The sequence below is a fragment of the Lytechinus variegatus genome, chromosome 10, assembly GCF_018143015.1.
Source record: "Lytechinus variegatus isolate NC3 chromosome 10, Lvar_3.0, whole genome shotgun sequence".
NCBI lineage: Eukaryota > Metazoa > Echinodermata > Echinoidea > Temnopleuroida > Toxopneustidae > Lytechinus > Lytechinus variegatus.
This window is the reverse complement of record NC_054749.1, coordinates 35,286,345-35,299,151: the sequence shown is the minus strand read 5'-3', so window position 1 is coordinate 35,299,151 and position 12,807 is coordinate 35,286,345. Positions and strand designations below refer to the sequence as shown.

General features: G+C 35.3%; 1 protein-coding gene across 1 annotated transcript; it reads left to right on the top strand.

The window, feature by feature from the left end:
• The first annotated feature begins 454 nt into the window (after positions 1-454).
• LOC121423029 (autocrine proliferation repressor protein A-like) lies at positions 455-12,365 on the top strand. Its single transcript, XM_041618302.1, has 15 exons — positions 455-805; positions 1,454-1,568; positions 2,214-2,279; positions 2,864-2,912; positions 3,281-3,397; positions 4,146-4,241; positions 4,744-4,833; positions 7,470-7,599; positions 8,386-8,503; positions 8,946-9,033; positions 9,449-9,493; positions 9,806-9,894; positions 10,359-10,452; positions 10,974-11,039; positions 11,869-12,365. The coding sequence occupies exons 1-15, from the start codon at positions 556-558 to the stop codon at positions 11,989-11,991; spliced, it is 1,536 nt and encodes a 511-aa protein (XP_041474236.1). The 5' UTR covers positions 455-555; the 3' UTR covers positions 11,992-12,365.
• Positions 12,366-12,807: the final 442 nt, after the last annotated feature.

The window sequence follows — 12,807 nt, the reverse complement described above, 5'->3', positions numbered from 1 at the left end:
TTCTCTTTAAGTTCGGTTTTATTCATACACAGGTCACAGAGCGGATTGAATTAGACAGGAGTTCCGATCATTTTAGTTTTCATACCACTTCTGGGATTGCAATCGTCAAAAATTAAAAGGTTATAATTTTCATATCAAAAAGCTTACTACCATTTGTTTTGTTACTGTGGTGGTGTGGGCGAGGCTTTGGAATGGTCGTACATCAGAGAGCAGGCGTATACTCTCTATTCAGAGAGGGGGGACGAAATCTAAAAATACTGTCTGATTTCACTTATAATGTTTATGGAATTCTCAGCCTTATCTTATTTAGTTTTCTTAATTTCATTTACTAATTGGTATGAGTTGACCTTTAATCCCGCTGCCTCGGAACCTTTATCAGACTCGGGGCAAAGATAAGCCCATCAGCCAAAACGATATCTGATCCACCTCTTATTCTAAGGTGACGATAGCACTTCAGAAGTGCTTTGATTTAAATATGGGGTAAATTGCCCATCCACCCGAGGCCCCGTGAGCGCCTTCAAATCGGCACTGTTATCTCGCTACAGAATTTCAGATATGACACCAAAATTACTACCCTGTACAACAGTCCTAACAGGTACAACCATGGCATCGTCTTTGCATGTCTCCGGCTGGTCTGCAGCAATCCTTGTTGCCCTTGTGGCAGCAACGGTCTCCGCAACCCCTCTGGATGACTACGTCAACATGCCGGACAACCACTATGAATATACGATCTTGAAAGAGTATAGGATACCCGGAGAATACACAGCTTATGTCGTCAACATGACGTCGCAGAAGTGGTTGACATGTAAGTAGTGCCGATGCTATTCTAAAATCGACATAGGAATTGTCTGTTATAATAAATTATATTTTCTTGCTTCTTCCTCTTCCGTATGCTCAGTTAGTATTTCATTCTACTGGTCAAAGCAGGCTGGCATATATGGATTAGCACATTAAAATGAGATCCAATTAAACTTTACGGTGGCGTTCGCTGTTGTTCAGGAAAAAATAAATAAAACACAATAATTCAAATCCTTCTAGAATTTAAGGAAAACATGTTTAACTACAAAATGTTGGGGAGAATTAACCATCTTTTTATTGAAATATTCACCATCTTCAAGTTTTATTTGTTAACGAAAACGGTGAACTTGGTTGAAAAAAAATGTTTTCCAGGTACGCCCTCTGTAGGACGTCTTAAAACATGTGTTATGGTACATGAATGGAGATTATGTCATTCAAAAAAAGTTTTGTAGGCATTCGTTCTTAAAGCGGTTAGTTATTTTTTTGTTTTGGTTTCAACTAAAAAAAGAAAAGGTTTGATTTTTGTCATTTTATTCGATAATAGTCCTTTCACACTTTTCACCTCCCCTTCTCTTCCTGTCTTCCTCTCTCTCCATCTCCCTATCTCTCTCCCTGTCTCTCTTTCTTTCCCTCTATCTCTCTTCATGAAAGACAGACAACGATTCAGATAGCGCCATCTGGTTCCATTATTTGACCATCACCATTCCAGAGCACATCGTCAGTCCAGAACACGCATTTCTTTTTATCACCGGCGGATCTACAAAAAGCAGGTACACATTAAGAAATAAAGGTTCAAAATTGAACACCGAAAGGTTGATGCAAAATCAGCACCCTATGGGTTCAAAAATTGAACCCTGCGGTTGGGGTTCATTTTTTGCACCCTGCGGGTTGAAAACTGCACCCCTATGGATCAATTTAAAATTTAAGGGTGCAGTTTTGAACCCGCAGGGTGCAAAAATGAACCCCAACCGCAGGGTTCAATTTTTGAAACCATCGGGTGCTGATTTTGCATCAACCTTTCGGGGTTTAATGTTGAACCTTTATTCTTAGTGTGTAGGTTAACACGGAACATCACAATTTATAGTGTTGTGATTTAAAAATATATATATATTTAGATAATCTAGAGGGCGAAACACACTTGTTGTATATTTCCGAATGCGGACATTCATTTTTTTTAAATTTCATTTTATCTGCTCTAATTTCCATAATGAGCTTATGATTAGTAATTTATGTTCAATTTATTCCGAAAACACCCTCTAATTGCTTATTATTTTGTGAATACATTAATGATTGGTCTTACAGGAGGAAAAACTGCCTTGCCTACTTAATCAAGACTGTTTATTTTTTTATGAATGAATTAATAATTCATCTTAAAGAACATGTATCCCCCTCCCTATATCTTTCCCTGTTTCTAGTCCACCTGATCCTCGGACTGATAAGGAGATATTGCGAACATCCAACATCGCTATCGGAGCTGGAATGTAAGCAGTCTAATTTTCAACATAATAATCAAGCACACTCAATGAACATGTACATGTAAAATTTAATATCAGTTAATTAAAAATCTGAAAGGGTTTATTGTTGCACAAACCTATACAAGAATCAATATAAGACAATTTTCAAGTGATTTTCAAGTGATCTCAATCAATGAATGTATTCTTCTTGGGGTAATCCTATTGAAATTGTATAGTAAAATGGAAACCAAGAATACATTTTGGATACATTATTTCTTGCTAGATCTGGCAAATGATCTTACAATCTCTAAAATTGCTTGGAAACCTTGTACAAAATTATTGATAAAATCAAAATATGTTAATAAAAATGATAAAGAACAGATTCGTTAACCTTGTATTAAGATGAGGCTTCATATGTAGACCCACTTAATGTTCAAAACAACGATTTCGGGAGATTTGAATTAATAATAGTATATGTATCTCATCATTCAGGTTAATACAATATTCTTAAAGTTAATAATTTTAAGCTAAACTACATTGAACTTAAAGAAGAACCATCAAATTGCTGCAAAGCTAAATATGTTTATCTTCATAATCTTTTATTTTTTTAGAGTTGGTGCGACGCTCCGCCAAGTGCCAAACCAGCCAATCGTTTTCAAGGTAAAAATGACGAAAAGCATTAGGATTAAAAGTCACCCCCCCCCCCAAGAAAGAAAATAGGCTGCATCATAATAATTTCCCAAGTTAGTCGAAATATCAACGAAAGAGAGTACGGGCAGACATGCAGAGAGAGTGACAGAGGCAATAACATAGAGATAGAGAATAGAAACACAATTGAGAGGGGGAAGTGTGGGGGGGGGGGGGTCAAAGAGAAACCAATAGTAAGAAAGATTACAAGACAATATAAACTGGTAATGCATACAATTTAGAAGAGAAATAACTACACTGGAAAAAAAGTGGTAAATAGATGTTCATCTCTTCAAACACATCCGTATTTTTGTTTTCTGTCTATACTTCTTTATTTATAGACTGATCCTTTACAGATGAAAAGATATGAAGATGAAGTCATAGCCTTTACCTGGCATCATTTCCTATACAATGGGACTAAGGAACCAAACTGGCTCTTGAGATTACCGATGACAAAGGTACACTGTTTTCCCATAATTTGTCAATATCATAATTTAGAATACGTATCTTTCAAACGATGTAACGAAATTTTTTCCAACTGTTGTTTAAAACATACAGTTTTGGAGAACATGGAAAAGGTTCAATAATAAGAATTTTCGGGAATTACATAGGTCGAGTGAATATTTGTCTAACGCTTACAATCTCACAAAATGGTTTATAGCGGACGTCATATTAATTTTCATTTAGTCTATTCTTTTGGTAAAATATTTTTCTCCCAAGTTTATGATTAAGCGCCCTCTTTCGGTATATAATTAAACACTTTTCTTATAAATTGAGTAACCGCATATATAAGAACCAAACTTAATCCTGAAATTTCCACTGTATTACATGAGTGGGGAAAAAAAAACATGTATTCTTGTCAAAGACCGGACAAAAGTAAATTTACACTATCAAAAAAATGTATTAACAAATCAGATTTAACATCGAATCTTTCACACAACAGTTGTTTCATTCTTTCATTTTTATAATGAATTCTATTTGAAAGAAAAGAATAATCTCCATATTTACCAAAACCTAAATACATACAGCAACCATTTAAATGCACGGTCGGTACTGAGAGAGAAAATAAAGAATACTTTCTATCCCAAAATGCGTAATATTTAGTAAAATTACATTAAAGAGCTAGGGGCGAATCTATTTGTTGTCATACCAATTCGACATGCCCCGATGTAATCATTTTTCATTTTTTCTTTTTCACGTATGTAGGCAGCTGTTCGTGCCATGGATACCATCAGTGACGTCGTATATGACGTCACCCCGAATCAAAATATATCTAAATTCATAGTAGCTGGAGAATCAAAGGTACAAAGTGTAGCATTTGGCAAAGTGAATATTACACTGTTAAAAAATCCCAGATTTTATAGGGAAAAAAACAAGATATTGTAGAAAGCAATAATATAATCATTCTGTAAAGTCTTAAAACAATATTCTTTTACAATTTTACAAAAAAACAATCTGATATTAAAAAAAATCAAATGTTGTTTTATAATTTGTAAACTTCCATATATGTATATATATATATATATATGTATACACCAAATACAAATTTCCTGTAATTTTACACGATATAGATTAGGCAATCTGGCAAGATTACAGGTGTTCATGAGACTCTGCTGCAGAAAATTTTTAAGGATATTTTTTTTTCTAACAGACTACTAATTTTTATCATTATAAGACAGTCAAGAATTTTCTGAGATGGTGGGATGATGATGATGATTATGATAAAGCTGATGATAATAATGATATTAATAATAATGATAATAATATTGGAAAAAAATAACTCGTTATTCTCTGACCATTAAAGAGAGGTTGGGCAACATGGACAACCGGAGCTGTTGACAAGAGAGTTGTTGCCATAGCACCTATTTGTCTTGATCTTCTCAATATGGCACAGGTATGGAGTCACTTCATTTGTCATCCCTCTTCAACCTGTCACATTTTGTCCAGCCAATGCTTATCCTTCTTAATTGTTTTTTTTTTCCACAAATCAGTTTATTTGCTTATATATAAAAGAGATAACATACACTATCTTTTAATTGTTAAACTATGTTAATGGCATGCTACTTTTTTAATTTCGAATTTTAGAATACAGAGATTTTAAGAAAAGGATGAATTGAGAAATACTGCAAAAAAAAAGTTTTTGTCGAGGCAGTTCTCCTACAGTAAAGTCACAAAATAATTAAAGAATTAAAAAACTTTTTTGAGAAGGAAATATCAGAAGAAATTGAAATAAATTGATTATAAATACATACATTGAAATAAATAGGCCTATAAATACCTTACAAACTCGAAGCAAGGATCTTGGTCAAATAATCAAGAATCCAAATTAGATAATAATGTGTCCTCCCCATAATATGCACCATTATAATCGTTTACTAGGAGAGTGTAAAGCCCCTTTTACACCTTCACGGATGCAACACGGATCATCACGGATCTCAGTCCGTGATGATCCGGGGTGCCAAATTTGTATTTTCCTAGCATTCCCGGAGTGAGTACGGAGTTAACTGGTTTTTAACACGGATATGTACGGAAAAGTACGGAGTCTACAAGGATAGGCAAGGTAGCAATAGGGATTCTGTTTGATATGCTCCCGAGCCAACACGGAATACCCGGATGATCACGGATGTTACTGGGTCTTTACACGGACCTTCACGGTTGCTCACATTCTGTACTGGGATATATCAAGTGCATTAGGCAAGTATTCTGACGATAAAATACATAGAAAAATTGACCTAAATACTGTTTAAGGGCCAAACAATTATCATAATGATACAAATGTTATTTGTACCCAAAATGATAAACTTTTTAGGTGTAATTATCAAATTATACATAATATTGCAAAATATGCATAAATTTGCATAATTAATTAGCCGCAAACAGAAATAACAAATTTTCCCGAATGGTACATGTTATGTATGCAGGATTTTGCAGTATCCATGTCGATGAAAGCGAGTATTATAAAAGAATATTGTAGAAATAAGATTTTAAATGGTCAATTTGGCAGCCATTTTCTTTATGCAAATTAGGTGGTCAAGACATTAAAAATTGGCTTGGGAACCGGTCTTATCAGATTCAGCACCTTCAAATTAGGTGAAATAGACCGGTTTCCAACTTTTACCCCAAAATGCTCCTTGAATTCAAATTCTCCCAATATTGGTCTTGTCTAGTTATGAATACGGACTATTGTTCATGTACGCAAACAATACAAACATTTGACCCCGGATAAAGCCGGTATCAACAAGGATCACCCGGTTCTTACAAGGAGCCTCCCGGATGCATTCGGTAGCTACACGGATGTACAAGGAGGCTACAAGGATGAACACGGATGATTATCAGTCCGTGTACTCCGGGATGAAAAATTGAACATGTTCAATTTTTCTCCCGGACATGCCGGTACATCAAGGATGGCGCCGGATGAGTAGCCGGAGTGTACACGGTAGTCCCGGACTGTACACGGATGACCCCGGATTGACAATCCGGGATGATCCGTGTTGCTTCCGTGAAGGTGTAAAAGGGGCTTTTTAGCCCCTTTTACACCTTCACGGAGGCAACACGGAGCTCCCGGCATGTCCGGGAGAAAAATTGAACATGTTCAATTTTTCATCCCGGAGTTCACGGACTGATAATCATCCGTGTTCATCCTTGTAGCCTCCTTGTACATCCGTGTAGCTACTGAATGTATCCGGGAGGCTCCTTGTAAGAACCGGGTGATCCTTGTTGATACCGGCTTTATCCGGGGACAAATGTTTGTATTGTTTGCGTACATGAACAATAGTCCGTATTCATAACCAAGCACGAGCATGTTCCAGATGCTGCAAAAAGGGACAAAACTTCATTCTAGCAAGATGCCGGCGACAAGAAGTGGTAAGGTCCAAGTAAAGACCCAGTACCATCCGTGATCATCCGGGTATTCCGTGTTGGCTCCGGGAGCATATCAAACAGGATCCCTATTGCTACCTTGCCTATCCTTGTAGACTCCGTACTTTTCCGTATATATCCGTGTTAATAACCAGTTAACTCCGTACTCACTCCGGGAATGCTAGGAAAATACAAATTTGGCACCCCGGATCATCACGGACTGAGATCCGTGTTGATCCGTGTTGCATCCGTGAAGATGTAAAAGGGGCTTTATTCTTATTATGTTGAAAACATAACTCTTTTCTCGCCCGGACTCAAAGATGGTCGCCATAGTCGACGCTTTTGGTAAATACTCTTTTTGGTATAATCCCAATGTTAATAACTATTGAATTAAATGTTAAAGTTATTGGATGTAAACATACACTGTAGAAACTGTGGTGTTAAAACTGACACCAGTTGGTTTTAATAGAGGGCCACACCCTGAGGTGTTAAAACTACACCCTAGAGATTGAACGTAACACCAAAGAGTGTAAATATAACAACCAAAGGTGTTGCAATAACACCTATGGGTGTAAAACTAACACCACCAATTTAACACCGGTGTAAAACAACTGGTGTGGTCCTCTATGTACACCGAATGACACCACAGTTTTTGCTGTGTGTCTTCCCCAGAATATGCACCACCATTACCGTTCGCTAGGGGGCTGGACTATGGAGTTCAATGATTATTATGCTGAAAACATAACACTCTTTATGGATACGCCTGAACTATCCAAGATGGCGGCTGTTGTCGACGCCTTCGGTAAATAACTAAGTTTAATTTCTCACACCACTGCAAAAATATAACAACTGCGGTGTTAAAACTTTCACCAGTTGGTGACAATAGAGGACCACACCCTGAGCTATTAAAATTACAACCTAAAGATTGAACATAACACCAAAGAGTGTAAATGTAACAACAAAAGTTGTTGTAATAACACCTATAGGTGTAAAACTAACACCACCAATTTAACACCGGTGTGAAATAACTGGTGTGGTCCTCTATGTACACCGGTTGACACAACAGTTTTTGTTGTGCATTGGCATTATCTATTTATTGGCTATAAATCTTAAAGATTTCTCATGTTCCTCCTCCTATATAACGCAGTCATGAATGTGGGTCTAGCACTGACCCTCCTTTAAACATTTCCCTCCGTCAGATTGATATTAAAAATCCACTATAAAGGCTATAGATAAACTACAGTACTAGTCATGGAATTGTACAATATAAAAAAAGTTTATGAATGCATTTGGAAAATGGTGATCATTTGTTAATGCACTGAAGAAATAATGTGTGTCTGAGATCTGGTATTTAATCAAAAACATGAAATCATCTCAGATCAGTCTATTTTAGTAAAAATACATAATTCGAGCTGTTCTATGGCTTAAGTGTCTGAGTAGCAATCATCTGCAGATAAACTCTTTTTATCGCGATATTCTTCCTAAATGATAATCATGAAATATGAGGAAAATTCATTATCATTACTTTATCATGCTTTCTCTTTTTATCGAAAAAAAATAATAAAATTCAGAACTTTCTTCTTCCTAGCGTACAAAGATCGACTGACGATGCCGAAGTTTATTGTGACGGCAGGCTCTGATGAATTCTTCCTTCCTGATGATTCTTACTATTATTTCAATGAGCTAACCGGTCCCAAATATCTCAGGTATGATAATTTTCTTCAACTGATTTTTTCTTTTGTTTAGTGTAGGCATTGTCGTATGCAGGGGAGGGGTGGGCAGGCGGGCCTCCCCTCCCCCCACAAAATTGTGAAAACTCGGTTGTTGTGATTTTACTGAAACTCGTTACAAAAGTCACCACAAGTGTGCACGAAATCCGTCAAGTTCACCTTTAGAAAATGCAAAGCGTACATGACAAGCTTGTAATTTCACTCCCTTCTGGGTTTCTTCATTTTTTTTCGGGGGGGGGGGGGGCAAGACGCGTAAAAAATCGTATAACGACCATGATTGAGGATATTAATACTCCGTTTCAGATCTTGGAGCTGACAAAATTCGTTTTTTGTTTCCCCTACCTTTCTCTGCCCCCTCCCACAAATGATATCTCATAACATTATAATAATGTCTTTGCTCTCTTTCGATTTCATTTAGTATAACTCCAAATGATGAGCATGAATTACGATTTCATAATCTTGAGTTGACCCATCAACTTACATCATTCGTGCGGACCGTTATAAGAGTAAGAAATGAATTTGCATTTTTGTTTTTTTTTTATGTGAGTGAGTGATATTCTGAGTGAGTGATATTAAGCTTATAAACTAATCCACTTTGACCATACATTTAGTATTTATAATCATTTTCGGGTTTATTTCTTTGATATTGAAATTGTTTTCCTAGATGACATACTAAAGTACGTCGTTCTGAATCGCGCTTATTAAATCATAGGGTCATGACTTTGTGTTCGAATCATACTACGGTATTAAGTCAGCATGCAAGGCTTCAGTCTTCATGTCTACAAGGATATACATTGATAAAAAGTAAACAAAATGGTTTCATTCTTTCCTTGTCCTTTTCACTTCCTTTATTACCTCCCAACTCCCCTCATTCTCCCCCTCCCCCCTCCCCCCCCCCCCCTCTCTCTCTCTCTATCAAAGCCAACTGAGTGGACCGCACCAACCATGACCTGGAAACGATATGAGGTAAACTATGAATATGATATATGGATATGATATTATGAATATGATTAATTTTATCATCTTATATAAAAACAACCATTGGTGAAACAATTTTTATAAGCGTCATGATTATACGAGGGCTGGTTACTGATTGAAATTGCTTATTGTTCCAAAGGAAAACAAAAAAAAATCATGTAAATGTATTATGATTTCCCGTGTTTCATGTTATTGTCTCAACTTACGTTAAATCAAATGATGAGACAAATGGTATTTATTTTTGTCAGATCGGTTTCATTTTAGTTATTGAAATTGCATTTTTTTTATTTTTCAAACCAGAATTCTACACACGGTATCCTCGAGTTCCTATCCGACCCCGTTCCGTTGAAGGTAGAAGTTTTTAGAACACTCACCAATAGAGGGCCAAGGTAACTGAACCCAAATTTATATTAAAAAATATCGAATAAATGTCCAAAGCAGCATTTAAATCTGACATTTTAGTTAAATATATATATATATATATATAGGGAGTTTGTAATTTGTTTTCCTTTTTACATTAAAGGATCCGGTTTTTAACCAAAAAAAGTGTTTTGTTCAAAACCCTTTTGTGCATGAAATTCAGCAAATTCTACGGTATTGATGTAGGAAAATGACTTTTAATTAAAAAAAATCAGCATTTGGCTTGTAAATCTATGCTAAGCTGAATTGCAAAACTGTTGATAATTCTCAACAATTACTAATATGAGATAATACTATACGAATTAAAAGTTTGTTACAAATTTTAACCACTTATTTCCATTCCATTTGTTAGTCATGTGTCCGTATTTCAAAAAGAAATTTTAATGGTTTCCTTAAATTGATTTTCTCCAACTTTATTCTGCCAATACTGTAGGAGAGACTTTCGCCTTGCTATAGCTGACCCTCCAGGAACCACCAACTACTCAATTAATGTGATTATATACAAGAAATTCCCTTACAGGAACCCAGTGAGTTTTCTTTTATTCCTTGTAATCATGATTTACAAACTTGTTCGAATTATTCTAGTCATGTCTGGAAATAGTTTTAATACATGTTATACTTCGTAGTATGTATTACTATGGATAAAACACGTCTCCCGGGAAAATGATTAAATGGGAAGGAATATAGCTATGACAGCCAGTCTTTTAACCTATTTGAAAAGTTTATTTAACTTTGTAAACTCACTCTAGTGCCTATTCCTCTGTTTGTTTCGTATTCCTACTGTTTTTAATTTGGATAGGATTCCTCATGATTTTTTTTCAAATGCATGACTCTCTTTTTTTCTACGATTGCTTTGGTTTTTATACTGATGAATTGCATGATGTTTAATGAAATAATAAAAGAAGAAAAAATCTTCTGTATCTTTGAAAATGAAGCGAATAAATCGCGTCAGAGTCAATTTAAAACATACCAGTATTACCAGGAATAGACATAACTGCGTCTAAGATATGTATTAATAAATATAAATATATATATATTGTATTTCTAGGAGCCAGGCAAATATATCGCAGAATTTCTAACACCTAGGGAAGGATGGCAGTGCTTTTTCATTCGAGTAAGTATACACTGCAAAAAATCTGGTGTTGATTTAACACCAGCTCGGAATCTATATGTGTCCACACCAGAGAAGTGTTAAACAACACCAGTTTCCTTTTGGTTTAACACCAGATAGCTGTTTATACAACACCAATTAGTATTAAAACAACATCGGTTTGATTCCAAACCGGTGTTGTTTCAATACTTCTCTGGTGTGGATATATATATATAGATTTCGGGCTGGTGTTAAATTAACGCTGATAAACAAGTCACTTCATTGGAAAGAAAAACAATTGATGTACCGTCACCAACTCATCACACTACACGATTCAACAGGCATGTATGGATTACTTCACGAGAGGGCGACACACAATACTAACTTCTCGGGCATATTAGTTTGTAATAGCATCTCTGTAATAGCTCCATGGTAATAGATAATACATCAGTAATAACCATAAACCATTTTATTTTCTTCGTGTTAATGAATTAAGTGTCAGAGAAAATTATACTCCTCTTCTCCTACCCCCTTCTTTTTGGGAGAGGGGGGGGGTCAATGCAACCCCAAATTTTAATCTTGAATATGTATATAGGCATAAGTAATTTATATTCATTCTTACAAAGACCATGATGGTTTTCAATTCTGAATACTTAGATGTAAATAAGATTAATATGTCTTGTGTTTGTATATTCATGCAAAGGTTTATGTTAGAATATGTTTAAAGGTATACCTTTTCATATTTATAATTACGGAAATCGTTCATTTGCGTATGTTCTTTATTACTTCATCATTACCTAGTATTTTATTATTTTTTTTTTTGCTTTCCTCTTTCTCTTCCTATTTTCTACAGGCTCAATACAACACCCCAGGCAACACTACTATTACATTCACCACAGAGGCGAGCATTACACCTGCAAATAAATTCGCTGTACCGGACTGCCACGGGATTGGCTGTAAAGGCATACTGGTATAGCGCTAGATGTAGAGAAGCGAAATATGTAAAGAGTATTTTAAATTGTTGAAAATGATGAATATGTTTCACCAAAAATGTAATCTAATTCACAGAATCGCCTTGATTACAGAATTTAAAATTTTAAAAGCTAATATTTTTCAAGTCCATACTAGTATTAATTGTATTCAAATCATTTAAAAACTCTAGGAACAAGTGTAGACTAATTATTCAAATATATTCAGCGGGGAACAATTGTTTGAAAATTGTACATATGCTGTTGTAATGTCATGAATTAAACAAATAATCATTTTCGTAGTTTATGAACCATGAGCGGATTTAAAAATTAAGCCTAGATGTATATCTTACCAAAAAAAATAAATAAAATGCTCAATATTATTTTCGATGTTTGGTTGGTTTGTAAGTGTATATGTCTGTATGTATTTCTAAGTATTTGAGTGTTTGGGTATGTCACTCTACGTAAATTTTATTTGGTGTAAACCAATGTTTTTTTGTGTAAAGACAAAAGAGCTAACCTGGTCACACCTCCTCATGAAGTGGGAACCGACATCTTGAGAGTGAAATGTGCGACATTATAACTCCTTCTGAATTGAAAAGTGAATCTATCTTATACAATCCACTCTCAGAAAGATGAAAATCTTACTCAAAAAGAACTGGTCCGTCGTCACACTTTGCAAGGAGCACAATTAGGGACAATCTTTTGCATTTGGACTATCCTGGATTTTTTACAGGTTGGTTGATCATTTTACAGAAAAAAAAACTATCAAGAATTATTGGCCATACTAGCTGTTCAAATAAAATACTTTTGTGTCTCGAAGT